This window comes from Vigna umbellata, chromosome 2 (assembly GCF_029865625.1).
Source record: "Vigna umbellata cultivar VRB3 chromosome 2, Vumbellata_1.0, whole genome shotgun sequence".
NCBI classification, from domain to species: Eukaryota; Viridiplantae; Streptophyta; class Magnoliopsida; order Fabales; family Fabaceae; genus Vigna; species Vigna umbellata.
The window spans coordinates 36,553,016-36,567,978 of NC_142166.1; the positions used below are offsets into that span (position 1 = coordinate 36,553,016).

The 14,963-nt window shown below is 33.0% G+C and overlaps 1 protein-coding gene and 1 long non-coding RNA gene across 4 annotated transcripts; one reads left to right on the forward strand and one right to left on the reverse strand.

The window, feature by feature from the left end:
* Positions 1 to 3,411: 3,411 nt before the first annotated feature.
* LOC148203900 (uncharacterized) lies at positions 3,412 to 4,106 on the reverse strand. Its single transcript, XR_015784562.1, has 2 exons — positions 3,829 to 4,106; positions 3,412 to 3,741 (listed from the first exon to the last, which is right to left on the reverse strand). It is a non-coding gene; the product is annotated as an uncharacterized LOC148203900 (long non-coding RNA).
* Positions 4,107 to 9,303: 5,197 nt separating this feature from the next.
* On the forward strand, positions 9,304 to 13,198 carry LOC124828206 (putative LRR receptor-like serine/threonine-protein kinase At3g47570). Of its 3 annotated transcripts, none has more exons than XM_088106649.1 (3): positions 9,304 to 10,212; positions 10,741 to 11,925; positions 12,028 to 13,198. In XM_088106649.1, the coding sequence occupies exons 1-3, from the start codon at positions 9,342 to 9,344 to the stop codon at positions 12,432 to 12,434; spliced, it is 2,463 nt and encodes an 820-aa protein (XP_087962775.1). In that variant the 5' UTR covers positions 9,304 to 9,341; the 3' UTR covers positions 12,435 to 13,198. The 3 variants fall into 3 exon arrangements, with proteins under 3 accessions (XP_087962775.1, XP_047157400.1, XP_087962776.1); XM_088106650.1 differs by having other exon boundaries at positions 10,071 to 10,212; positions 10,290 to 11,925; XM_047301444.2 differs by having other exon boundaries at positions 9,305 to 11,925.
* Positions 13,199 to 14,963: the final 1,765 nt, after the last annotated feature.

The window sequence follows — 14,963 nt, forward strand, 5'->3', positions numbered from 1 at the left end:
AAAAGCTTGGTGAGTTACAGTAGAGAGAAGTTTGGGAGTTCTAGAGAGAAGGTGGAGAAAATGAAGGGTTGAGTTCAGAGGTAGAAGATGAGTGGTGCAGGTGAGAGAGAGTTTTCAAAAATCTAGTTTTGTTAAACTCACGTTCGTTTGAACGAACGTCTCCCAAGCCGACACCTGCACACCAAACTCTAAATTGGAAGCTTCTCCCGCGACAGGTGGCGTGTGTGCATGTGGTGCAAAGTGCGTTTTTAATGCTTTCAGAGGAATGATGTGGCTCGGTTTTCAGTGCACAGCAGAGTAATGTATCAGATTTGGGAGTGGGTTTTAATGAAATAAGTATTGATTGTGGTGTGTATTAATTTGATGTGACAGGAAATTATTACTGCTAATTATTTAGGGTCTCACACAAAATATTTTAGTATCTTAACAAATATCACTCATACCAATAATATAATGTTTGTTCAATTGAAAAAAAAATATAAATCGAACTACATGAACTTAATTATATACTGTATGAAATTAAAACTTCATAAATTAGATTGGAATTTAGATTAAACCATATCATTATAATATTGAAATAAAAATACTCTATAATAAAATAAAATAAGTAATGATTGTAAATTAATATTATAACAGATACTTGAAATATCATAAAATATTTAAAAGCATCAACGAATTTGGGTTAATTTCTATAATATAATTTTTTTTCATATGTAAATATTATAATCACCAAATAAATGTAAAATAAATAAAAATAAACTTAGTAATTAATATAAACAATACTAATACAGTATACACAATACAAATAATATTAAAGTGAGTATAATATTTAGAAAACAAAGCGTTTCAGATAATAGTCTAAAACGAAAAATAAATTTCAACAGTAAATTGCTACTCTTACTCTTATATTAAAAAAAGAAAAATAAAATACAATAAGATTAGAAATACAAATAGATTGCAGAAAAGAAAGTTTGTTAGGGTAAATGACTGATATACATGACTCCTTTTTCTATTCTATTTTGACACGGTCTTTTCGTTACAACTTGGCGGAGACTCTGAGTAAACGCAAAGGGTGTCCGGCACTCGAATATAATTTTTTTAGTATTTCATAAAATATAACTTTTTGAAACTCAGATTTTGTATCTATCAACCAAAACCGAACGTCCAATTCCTTCCAGTCACCTGTTTTTCATTCTCTGAATTCTAATTTTCTTCTCGACACTTGACTTTCACTAAAAAGGATTTTGGAGTGCGTTTTTAATGAGGTCTTACAGTTAATATTATAATCACTAAATAAATGTTAAACAAATAAAAATAAACTTAGTAATTAATATAAAAAATACTAGTACAATATTCACAATACAAATAATATTAAAGTGAGATAATATTTGGGTCATATTTACATGTTATAAGTAGATGTCATTAGTTTGGTGTGTTGATTATTATTTATCATTCTGTTATTATTTATTATATTGTTATTATACTCTCCAAGTAAGTATTATTCCAATAGGAACTTAGGTCCACGACTCATGTTGATTGTACACTTTCTCTTATAAACATTGAAACACTCAGATCATACAAAGATCTCAACTCTCTTATTGACTTGAGCGTATTGTTCGCATCCCAAGTCCGTCGAGTGATATCGTTAGAGTCAATCACTATACATTTGAGGTATTGTGCTCTTTGAAACCTTGTTCGTCACGATTTTGTCCTTAGAAGACATCTTGAAAGATGGAAGGAGTACTTAAATTGTGGTTGATCTAGACTCCTAACCGATGTGAAATTATTGAGTATGGTGAGAATAAGTGTTATATCTAACACTATGTCATATCTTAAATGTTGGAAAAGTAACCATGCAAATGTTAGGGAAAATGAAGGGAAAAAATATAATGTTATCATAATTCAATGTTGTAAATGAGCTTGGATAAACAAGGCTATCATATAACAAACACAATCACATGTTTTGTAAAGTTCATAGAAAAACAATTCAAAAGAATTTAAATCATTATATATATATATATATATATATATATATATTTGACAAATGTTTATCTCTAAAAGTAAGTCCACATAACTCATTTTAAATTTTCATTTGTGAACAATATATAACATTGAAATTATTTTTATAATGAAGAGAAAACTTGTCAAGGGTTAATTTACCATTGGTTGGATCACAAAATTCATCAACAAGCTCATCCACCACCTCAAATGTTAAAATAATCAAATCAAACTCAAGATGGAATATGATACTAAAACTAAAGCAAACTATCAATTCAAAGGTCACTAATGTAGAAAAACCTTTTTATAACTATTAAAAAAGTGTTTTATATCGTAATTTTCCATAATTAACATTGGTTAGAGTCGAACGTTCCTTCTCAGGTTGAGGGATGATATGACGAAGAACTCAAGTAAACTGAGGATGAGTTTCAAACAGTTGAGCCCACAGAGCATAATGGTCATTCTCCATGTCCCACATAAAAGGGATGCTATTTTTTATATTAGTGACGTGAGTGGTGGGTGAATTTCAAGTTTACATAAGGAGGAGGATCCAAGATCGAAGTTGGCTCATGAATATATAATTATAAAAAAGGCGATGGCATGCGAGCAATGAGGGAGAGGTGGCTCACGACTGTTGAAATAGAAGGGATAGCGTGCGACTTGGGGAAGGAAGGGAGTCAAGGTGCAAAAGCAGGTTGTTGACGGAGGGAGGGCGTGATGGCGATTGGAAGCAATGACAGCATAAGAAAGAGCCTTGAAGCATAAGGCGATGCAGAAAAGAGAGGAACACACCGTATCAAGCACAAAAGGTGGGGTCTCGATCAGAAAAAGACTCGTGATACCATGTAAGAGAAGAAAATGATTTGAATGTGTATTTTATTATACAATGGAGATATATATGTATAGATAACAGTATGATCTAAATCAAGTATATATATATGTAATTATACACAACATAATTACATAATATTTAATAACTTAATTACAAATATTAGTTTAATTGCTAGTTGCCATAATTTCAGAACAATGATTTGGATTCTATCAATACCCTTTCAAGATATGTTGTCATTATAAAGTAAAAAACTTCCAATATTTGTATTTTTTTATGGACAATTAGATTTATTGTTTTATTTTTTTTTTATCTCACTGAAAGTTTTCACACAATTATTTACTATTACAAAATATCGTGAAGTTACAAGGGCTGTAAATAAATTTGCTTAACAAAAGTGGTACAAAGTTGATTCAAATTGTTATTATACACTTGAGTGGAAACCACGTCATGAGGGAATCTCGTTGTCTTCTACGATGAATCTAATACATAAGCTTAAAAGCATTTTTATGCGTTGCATTCAAAGTTTAGTTGCATAATCCAATACATGGAGGTGTTAGACATTTTGGTATACGCACACACAGTTATCACAGAATATGTATATATAATTTTATTGATTGCAATTCAGGTCTAGCCACTAATTAGTGGTGACAGATAATAGTAGTACACATTATTAGCCGAAATTAAGTACATGAACATGTCATGTATTATTTTCCTATATTGTACTCGTATGAAATAATAGAACTAAAGAACGATGCTATAACACATGTGCAATATTTCAGGCACAGTGAACTTTTATGCATCAGTTTATCCCTTTCTTCACGGTTTTGATGGATTTGATGGAGGGGTATATGCTCCACCACCAGGATAGGTAGCATATGATGGTGGTAATTTATACTGGAATAGTTTTCTCCCTGCACAATATAAAGGGCGAATATATATATAAATAATTGATTGAAAGAAGGAAATGAATAAGGATTGTGAAACAAACAGCAACATACCTAGTTTAACAGCAGGTTGGTCAGCTCTTGCCACCGTAGAGAACATGAGTAAAACTATTGCTGCAACGGCAACAAATGTCATGAATTTGGAGGCACCATAGATGGCCATTTTAGCAAAATCTATGTATGTATAGCTTTTTGCAAGTTTCAGGATGGAATTTTATCACTTAAGGAGTTAGTATTTATAAAGATGAAGAGAGTGATGATCTCTTAGAAACGTGATCATCCCGTCTCTGACCTTTTCTTCACCTAACCCTAATTCTTCCTCATACGCTGATCCATCTGATAGATTAATAGTTACAAATGCTTATTTAATTCAACAGCTTGAAACGTCATAATTAATAATACAGACACAGCAGCAGAAAGAGGAGGGAAAAAAAGCAGAAAGACTAAGTCAATGTCGTTGTTGCATGTGAACTTGAAGTCAAAAGCATAGTATTATGCATAATACTTTTCTGAACTTTTCACGAGCTGAACACACCTTTATTTAAGACACTCCTTTTTGTTTTGTGTAGCTTTGGATCAAAGTTTATAAATAAAGTTTAACAAAATTGTAAAATAATTAAGTCTTCTGTCTGTAAAACTGATTTTTCAAACAAAATTTAATGTGCAATCACTCTTTCAATAATTCTTAAACATAGCACAAAATTGTAGACATTTGGGAGCATTAATCAACATAATTTATTTTTGTCTTAAACATTATTACCTACAACAAAGGTAACCTAAATTCTTTTAGATTACGTGTTGACTAAAATGGTATAACTAGAACAGATGAAGGTTGTAATTGATTGCACTTCTAAGTTGACAAAGTCAATAGAACAAATTCACATAAAAAGTAACTCCAGTTTTATTGAAACAAAAAGAGAAAACACAGAATTTGTCATGATTTATTCCATTTAAATTACTCTTGGGCGGCATTTTTGACTCTTTTTTGCCTACGATTTTGGACGTGCATTACTCCATTGCTTTTTTAATTTGCTAAAAAGGTTAGTTGCTTTGTTGAAAACTTTTGTTGTATGCATGTTATTGGCTTTTGTGTATGCATTTTATTGGCTTTTGCGTATGCATGTTTTTGGCTTTTAGGTATCCATGTATTATTGACTTTTGAATATGCATGTGATAGTTGTGTTATTCTAATTGGCATGTTAGATTATAAGTATGAAATCATTAAGTGAAACTTAGTTCCCGTTTGAAATTTAACACAACCGATTAATCTTTTAATTGTTTGTATTAAATTTTGAATTGTCCGATTGGACAGTTTGGAAAAATTATTTTTGATAATTTGCTATAACATGTACGTTGAAGTTTATGGATAAGATTGATAAAATTTCGGTTCAATATTTGTGTTGTTCTCCGGATGCATATTTGATTGTGGTCATCCTTGACTACTCTCATTTCGTGTATTTCGGAGACCAATGCGAAATGCTGCCGAAATCTTATCAAATTTATGATGTAGACTTCTTTGCATGTGTCTTAGAAATTTATGAAAAATAATTTTTCTGAATGGGTAGGGCCTAACCTTGTGAGAGTTAAAAAACTAAAACTGATGAAGTATGTTACGAACATAGTATGGATCGAAGCTGGATGAATGAACGTCGCATCAGTGAAGAATATGAGAAGGGTGTTTCGGAGTTCTTGCAATATGTTGAACAAAATACTAAGATGTGAACGGGACATATTTGTGTCCTTGTGTTCGTTGTCTTAATCAAATACGGCAAGACTTAGGCAATGTGCGTGACCATCTATTCATGTTCGGCATAATGAGAACTTATACCATTTGGACTTGGCATGGAGAAGTACTGGACCAGCCTACCACGTCACGAGGAACAGATTATGTGGAAGAATGGATGAGTGATCATTTAAAGGACATGATACCTGATGTCGGTGAAAATAATTTTGGAAGAGCTAATTTGTATTATTCTCTTATAAATGATTCAAAGCAACCGTTGTTCCCAGGGTGCTCAAACTTTACACGTCTGTCTGCAATTTTGAAGTTGTTTAGTTTAAAAGTCATATGATCAATAACACCTAAATCCATTATTCAATCACTACCCGTAGTAACAACACAAAGATTAAGGGCATAGTTAGATATAATTGACTTGGTCACAAATCCGACAGTAGTAAAAATATAACTCTTGGAAGTCATGAAAGTCCCAAAATAATGTTTCTGTGATTGATTTTTATCGGAAGAGCCATCAGAAATATTTATTAAAAAAAGAAACACTAATTCTTATATTGTAGAAAATATCCGTGTTTAGCTCTTGATATCGTATGAACAAGTTTAAAGAATAATTTTAATATATTATTTCAAATATTAGTATACCATGTGATTCTCATCTATTTAAAAAATAACATCTGTACAAACACTAGTACAATAAAGGGAAACGACAACGGTTATTTTTGCTCATAGACAGCGGTTCATCAACCGAGGTATATTCAGACGAGGTAAAAAGTCTCCTACTTTTTTCCTCGGGTGAAAACCGAAGCATAAAAGGATAGGATACTGCCTCGGTTCTTCCCCAACCGAAGTCATAATTATTTTGTTTTTTTTTTATTTTTTTTCGTTAGATTTTATGGCTCGGTTTAGATTGAACCGAGGCCGTATGAAGTCCATTTTTGTTTTTTTTTTCATCCGCTTTCTGCTTCTCTACTTTTTAATTCATATTTTTATTTTTTAAATTTTAAATAGGGTATTCAGAATAATATATATATATAAAGCATGAAAATATAAATGGTGCTCTCCTCTTTAGAAAGGCGTGTACCATTAAGAATTTGAGTCCCAGAGATCGGAAAGTTCCACAGGTTTCTCAACTTTTCCGATTTAATTATTTCATGTTTGTTCAAATTCAAATTATGTCATTCTTTAACTGTTATAGCTCTTTCCGTGCAAATCCATAAATTTAGGTTTTTCTCAACCCCTAAATATTCATCTACCCCACTGCCGGTCATCTACCCCTAAATATTCTTTTGAAAAATTTTCTTCAATCGTGTTTTATTTTTTGGAACAGAGATGTCATCGTATGAAAATCTTGTTGGTGGGAAATTGAAGCTGAAGGGGACAACGCTGGATGTGGCGGGTGGGGTGAAGAAGAAGAAGAACAAGAGGAACCAAGATCAACTTCTGCAAGTTGCCCATTATGACTCAAATAGAATTTTTTACCCTGACCTAGATAAGAAGCAAGCAGATAAGAAACAAGCAGAGGAAAAATACCCATTATTTAAATTATAATAATGTCTAAATTATAGCTAAAAATATTTTACGTATCTTAACAAATATCACTCATACCAATAATATAATGTTTGTTCAATTGAAAAAAAAATATAAATCGAACTACACGAACTTAATTATATCCTGTATGAAATTAAAACTTCATAAATTAGATTGGAATTTAGATTAAACCATATCATTATAATATTGAAACTCTATAATAAAATAAAATAAGTAATGATTGTAAATTAATATTATAACAGATACTTGAAATATCATAAAATATTTAAAAGCATCAATGAATTTGGGTTAATTTCTATAATATAATTTTTTTTTTCATATGTAAATATTATAATCACCAAATAAATGTAAAATAAATAAAAATAAACTTAGTAATTAATATAAACAATACTAATACAGTATACACAATACAAATAATATTAAAGTGAGTATAATATTTAGAAAACAAAGCGTTTTAGATAATAGTCTAAAACGAAAAATAAATTTCAACAGTAAATTGCTACTCTTACAGTTATATTAAAAAAGAAAAATAAAATACAATAAGATTAATGACTGATATACATGACTCCTTTTTCTATTCTATTTTGACACGGTCTTTTCGTTACAACTTGGCGGAGACTCTGAGTAAACGCAAACGGTGTCCGGCACTCGAATATAATTTTTTTAGTATTTCATAAAATATAAAATATAAGCGACAAAAATTTAAGAGAATCCTTTTATTGAAATCATTTATTGAAAATATGAAAACTGAAAAATAGAAGTTACATATGTTTAATTACAATGTTGAATATAAAAGAGAAATGTGAGTAATACAAAATTTAACCAAAAACTTAATAAAAATTCATAACAGAAAGTTATAATAGAAAATTAAGAAAGAATATTAGAAAATATTTTTAACATTTCTCTTAAATTGGATATAAAGATTATAAAATTCCAAGTTAAAAGTAACATTTGGAAGGTAGTAAGAAGAAGAACTTAATAATATTATTTTTTTATGGATAAACATGAAAAATGGTGAAAAGAAAATAAAGACGAAAAGTATGAAAATTGATTAATATAATACTATATGAATGTTTAATAAAACACAAGTGAAAGAAAGTTTGAAAAGAATCTTTTATCAAAAATATAAAAACTAAATTATTTTACATAAACATGCTTGAATATAAAAATAATATAAACAATAAAAAATTATAATAGAAAACCCAACGTAAAATCATAATAGAAACCTTATAAAAGAATCATAAAATATACTTAAAATATTATAAAATATTTAAAAGCATCAATAAATTTCGGTCAATATCTATAATATAAATTTTTTCATTGTTAATATTATAATCACTAAATAAATGTTAAACAAATAAAAATAAACTTAGTAATTAATATAAAAAATACTAGTACAGTATACACAATACAAATAATATTAAAGTGAGATAATATTTAGAAAACGAAGCGTTTCAGACAGTAGTCTAAAACGAAAAATAATTTAAAATGTCGTAAAACAATTATAGTAAAAGATAAACTTCAATAATAAATTGATACTCTTATATTCAAAATTAAAACAAAAAAAAAAAACAAAATTAGAAATAGAACTAAATTGCATAAAAACAAAGTTTTGTTCCGTATATGAAGGGTAAATGACTGATATGGACGTGACCCTGTTTTGTATTCTATTTTGGCACTGCCTTTTGTTACAACTTGCGGACACTCTGTGTAAACGTGTGGGACACAGGAATACAAATAATGCAAGAATTAAACATTTACCCAACTAAACAGTTCAATCTAAGACAAAAAAAAAAAAAAAAGTACACTTCAAAATTAGAAATTTTTTACAAATACACTTTTTTCTTGAGAAATATTCCGACAACACCCACGGACTAAATCATGAAGAAAATTTTCTATAATTATTCGTTATAGAACTATATCCTTTTTTCCAGGTCATAATTCAGCTTCAGGGGCCTGAATTCTGAACCCGGATTTACGCTCACCATGCTCAAAACACGGTTGGATTTACTCTCATCCGAAATCAATAAAAAGAAAAACAAAAAGTAGATAAGCTGTAGCAAATAATGCATACATGATAGCCCTATCATAGACAAGGACTGTGTTGAAACAATCAACCAAAAAGTGAACAAGAGAGGTCCAGTTGACTGGTTCCAAAGCAAAGTTCCTTCACCTCACATGCACTATCAATAAATCTGAACCAGCATTTCGTTTGTATTATAAATATCTGCATGTTCATTCAGTTCAACACAACACTTGCCCACCACTGTCTACTTTACTCATCATGACCCTATTGAGACTCATTTTGCTCTTATGTTTCCTACTTACTCATTTTCATCACATCCTATGTGACAGTAACACAGACAGAGAAGCCCTTCTTTCTTTCAAATCTCAAGTCACTGACCCTAAAAATGCTCTCTCTGGGTGGTCCACACACTCCAATCACTGCACCTGGTATGGTGTCACATGCTCCAAAGTTGGAAACAGGGTCCAATATCTTAATCTACGAGGACTTTCCCTCTCTGGCAAACTCTCCCCTCACCTTTCCAACCTCACTTTCCTACACTCACTCGACCTTTCCAACAATACTTTTCATGGCCAAATTCCTCAATCATTTGGCAATCTCTCTCTTCTCAGTACCATTCTATTATCTTCCAACAATCTCAGTGGTACAATTCCACCACAACTGGGTTATCTCCACCGTCTACAAAGTTTAGACTTTTCTGTCAATAATCTCACTGGTCAGATTCCTCCATCATTTGCCAATCTCTCTTCTCTTCAGAATCTTTCCTTGGCAAGAAACCATTTGGAGGGGGAGATTCCAACTGAACTTGGTAATCTCCGCAATCTTTCCTTTCTTCAAATCTCAGAAAACCATTTCTCTGGCAAGTTTCCCACTTCTATCTTCAACATGTCTTCCTTAGTCTTTTTATCCGTGACAGAAAACAATCTTACAGGTGAGTTACCACAAAATTTTGGCCATTTTCTTCCAAATTTAAAGATTCTATACCTGGCAACTAATATGTTTGAAGGAGTAATTCCGAATTCCATATCCAATGCCTCACATCTTCAAGAGATTGACTTTGCCAACAATATGTTTACTGGGCCCATACCTCTATTCTGCAACTTAAAAAACCTTACCCGCCTCATTCTTGGTAATAATTTTCTCTCTTCCACAACTTCGTTAAATTTTCAGTTCTTTGATTGCCTTAGAAACTCTACCAAGTTGCAGGAACTCCGGATCTATGGAAACCACTTGACTGGGGAGCTTCCAAAATCTTTTGCTAATCTGTCATCAAATCTCCAACATTTATGTGTTGCTGATAACTCTTTTTTTGGCAGCATTCCTCAAGGAATGAAGAAATTTGAAAATATCATATCCTTGTCCTTTGAATATAATTTTTTCACTGGGGAGTTACCATCAGAAATAGGAGCACTAAACAATCTACAGCAACTTGTGATAAACAACAACAGATTGTCTGGGCACATTCCAGACACTTTTGGCAATCTAACAAATCTGTTTAACCTTGCAATGGGAAATAACCAACTCTCGGGTAGAATACAACAAAGTATTGGACAATGCAAGAGATTAAATTATCTTTACATGAATATGAATAGATTTGGTGGGACCTTACCAGATGAGATTTTTCAACTTCCTAGCTTAATTACGTTGTATTTAGCAGGAAACTCTCTGCAGGGTCCGCTACCTCCTATGGTGGGCACCATGAAACAGCTTGAGACCATGGATATTTCTGACAACCAGTTGTCAGGGAACATTCCTGTGGAAATAGGGGGGTGTTTGAGCTTGAAGTCGCTAACGATGGCAAGAAACAAATTCAATGGTTCGATCCCCACAAAAATTGGGAATTTAGCATCCCTTGAGACTTTGGATTTATCATTAAACAGTCTCACTGGTGCTATTCCTGAAAGTTTAGGACAGCTCGAGTATATACAGAAATTAAATTTGTCTTTCAACCATTTGGAAGGGGAGGTTCCTATGAAAGGTCTTTTTACGAACCTTACCAAATTTGATCTTCGAGGTAACAATCAACTCTGTAGCCTTAACAAGGAAATTGTCCAGAATTTTGGAGTACTCCTGTGTGCTGTTGGCAAAAAGAAAAGAAAGATTTTACTGCCTATCATTCTTGCAGTCGTTGGTGCTGTTGCTTTGTTCATTTCAACGCTCTTTCTATTTTGGACAATGACGTCTGGAGATAAGAAAAGAAAAGAAGGGAAAACTAGTGTGTCATCTGCCCCTCTTAAAGGGCTGCCTCAAAATATTTCTTACGGCGATATTCTCACTGCCACAAACAACTTTGCAGCTGAAAACTTGATCGGAAAAGGAGGCTTTGGTTCTGTGTATAAGGGTGTGTTCAGGTTCAGCACTGGGGAAACCGCCACTCTTGCTGTCAAAGTCCTGGACCTGCAGCAAAGCAGAGCTTCCAAGAGTTTCGTTGCTGAGTGCGAAGCTTTGAAAAATGTCAGGCATCGGAACCTAGTAAAGGTTATCACTTCTTGCTCCAGCCTTGATTATAAAGGAGAGGAATTTAAGGCCCTTGTCATGCAATTCATGCCCAATGGCAACTTGGACATGAAAATACACCCGGAAGATGAAGAGTCGGGATCTTTTCTAACCTTGATGCAAAGACTGAACATTGCCATTGATGTTGCTTGTGCTATGGAGTACTTGCACCATGGCTGCGACCCACCGATAGTTCATTGTGATCTGAAACCTGCCAATGTCCTTCTCGATGAAAATATGGTGGCACATATTGCAGATTTTGGATTAGCAAGGTTTCTCTCCCAAAATACATCAGAGAAGCAAAGCACTCTAGGGCTGAAAGGATCAATCGGCTACATTGCCCCAGGTACAAATTAATCGACTTTCCTTTTTCTCTTGCAGTTTCCTTTATTTGTTATATGTACAGAACTAACATACGCTCATAAAATATGGGGATGATATGCTTCAGAATATGGTCAAGGAGGCAAGGCTTCAACTGAGGGCGATGTGTACAGCTTTGGGACTCTTCTGTTAGAGATGTTTACGGCCAAAAAACCAACTGATGAAATATTCAAAGAAGGATTGAGCGTAAGCAAATTTTTGTCAGCCATGGATGAGAATGAAATGCTGAAAGTCGTTGATAGAAGGCTTATTGATGGTTATGGATATTGGAAACAAAGCTCAAGCAGTGAGGATTATAGCGATGAACTTAACGGAAAAACAGATTGGATGCATAATGCGGAGGAGTGCATAGCTGATGTGATAAGACTTGGGTTTTGTTGCATGGCTGATCAACCCAAAGAACGATGGAGCATGAGAGACGCCTCATCAAAATTGCAAACAATTAAGCACTCTATGCTGCCCTTTCAACTTTAGTCCTATGCCAACTGCATGTGTCCTGCAATCTTTTAAAAGGAGAATAACCAGTGAAAAATGATGCACTTACAAAAATATAGATATTATAGATGTAGTATAATAGAGGTATGAAAGATAAATAAGTAAATCAGTTTCGAAAATATAAGTGTTGCCTAAGTTCATTTTTCCTTCCTCTCAGTTATAGTGGAAACAATGGCTAAACGCAAAATTAAGTCGAATGATCATATGAATGTTTTCTTTTCTATTGGTAAAAGGAAAAGTGAACATCCTTGAGGTTACGAAAAATCAACATGTAGCCTTTGATATGGTGAACCTCTAGCCATCTCGCATTTCCCACTACAAAACATTGCAGCCTTTGATCTAGTGACCGAGCCAAATGAGATTCTTTTATGCAAACTACTGGGATTGTCCTGCATAATTTTAAAGGCTTGGCTACAAGTAGCCTAACAGAGGTTAAAATTGGAAACCAGCATTTCATCAAGCATTTATGAGTTATCCACTAATAAGATTAAGCACACAATGACTGCATGATTCTATACCAGATCTGGGGCAGTCACCAAGTTCAATATGTGCTCCTCACCCTGTCGGATACCTGCTACCATCATCCCCTTGTTAAAAAATCTAAGCCATCTAGACAGCACCATTTCACTGTACCCATTTCCACTGTACAAGATAAAGTGCATTTTGGCACAAAGGAAGGAAGCGTATTAATGTCACAACAGTACTATTAGACCACAAATTTTATACATACTATTGGATTCAAATACCAGCCTGAACCTGAATATGTGAAATTGGTTTTCTTGATATTTATCCATGCCCAAACTTTTATTTGAGGTAAATTAAGGATCTTCTACGTAACAGGTTTTCCACTTAAAATTTATATTTCTTTCTTTGATTTCAAGTTGTCTATACGATTGTCATTAACATGCTCTTCCATATAATCAACATCTATATATATTATATTACTGTGCTGATAAAAAAATAGCATGCCTTGAAGATATTTATAAGAGAGAAAGTTGATATTTGAATGTGTGTCTGTGTGTCTTATTATATAGTGGATATATATATAAAATAGTATGATCTAAATTAGATATGTAATTATACATATCATAATTATTTAATAACTTTAGGGAATCAATTAGTTTAGTTACAATAGATTAATTGATAATTGACATAATTTCAGGAAAATAATATAGATTCTATCACACTCTCGCAGTCTAAGTGGGAGGTTTGTGCACTATTTTGTGCACAAAATATCTATCTCAATATATTTTGTGTACTAATATTGCACAAGATTATCAGGCAGATAAATGACATTAACATTATCATAATATACCAAAGTAGCTTGAAGGAGAGGGAGATTATGGAACCAACAAGATCCTATAACAATATTTGTAGTACCTCAATATTCAGCCTTTACATTAGAATGAGAGAGAGAAAAAGAAAGAGAGAGAGAGTATGTTAGCACTTTCAAGACCAGGAGATAAGGTTGTTCTAGAAACACATAGTAACTAGATGTGGAGCGTCTGGTGTCAGGACATCCATCCCAATCAATATCAATGTAAGAAATAAGTTTCTCAATAAAGACCGGATAGAGGTGCAAACCATATTATAAGGTACCTTGAACATACCACAGGCGTTTCAATGTTAGCATGTCCTTAGTGTAGAGGCATGCATATGAAGACAGACATGTTAAATAACATAGCCAATGTCAGGACAAGGCATTTGCTTTAGACTATAAAGAGATTTCCTCAGACAACAAACATAATCATGATGAACGGGATCACGGAAACTGAACGATTGATGCATGTATATAGTCACATGTAGATCACCATGGAGAAAAGTATTTTGAACATCTAACTGATGAATTAGCTAGGATCTGGTGAAAGCAATGGTGAGAACTGCACGAATGGTCATGGATTTCACCACATATATAACTAAATGTCTCATCACAATCCACATCTGCAATTTAAGACCTGCCATCACCTATAAGACGAGCTTTATAATGCTCAAAATAGCCATTAATTTTTTTTCATGTTTGAAAATCCACACATAACGAATGATATTAACATTACAAGGTCGTGGAACAAAATCCCACTTATTATTTTTAATTAGAGCATCAACTTCAGACTACATGACAAATTTCCAGTTAGGGTCGATAAAGCAAGGGTTGAATTTTTGGGAAGAGTTGATATTATAGTGTCGGTGAAGGGAACATAAAATTTAAAGAGCTTTATGGATTTGTAGACACTAACCATGCTACAGGTGGCCATGGTCCTAGTAAAAGAGGCAGGTCGTGATGGAGGGGTAAGGTTCGAAGGCAGGGTATGCTGGTCTGAAGTAGAAGAGGTAGATAGGGTGGTCATCGAGGTTGATGTGTTGGATGAAGGGGAGCGTAATCTTATAGGTTGTGGGTTAGGCAAAGGCTCTGGGTCAGAGTTGGACCAGGGATAAAAAAGGGAAGGATATATGCCATCAATGAAACTGTCATTAGTAAAGATGGGGGAGGAAGGCATAAGAGTAAAAGGA

What these genes read in the sequence shown, in the direction of transcription:
- LOC124828206 (XM_047301444.2), top strand. Translation starts at nt 9,342, where the DNA reads ATGACCCTATTGAGACTCATTTTGCTCTTATGTTTCCTACTTACTCAT. An exon ending in AATCGGCTACATTGCCCCAG is followed by an intron (nt 11,926 to 12,027) that starts GTACAAATTAAT and finishes GATATGCTTCAG; the next exon opens with AATATGGTCAAGGAGGCAAG.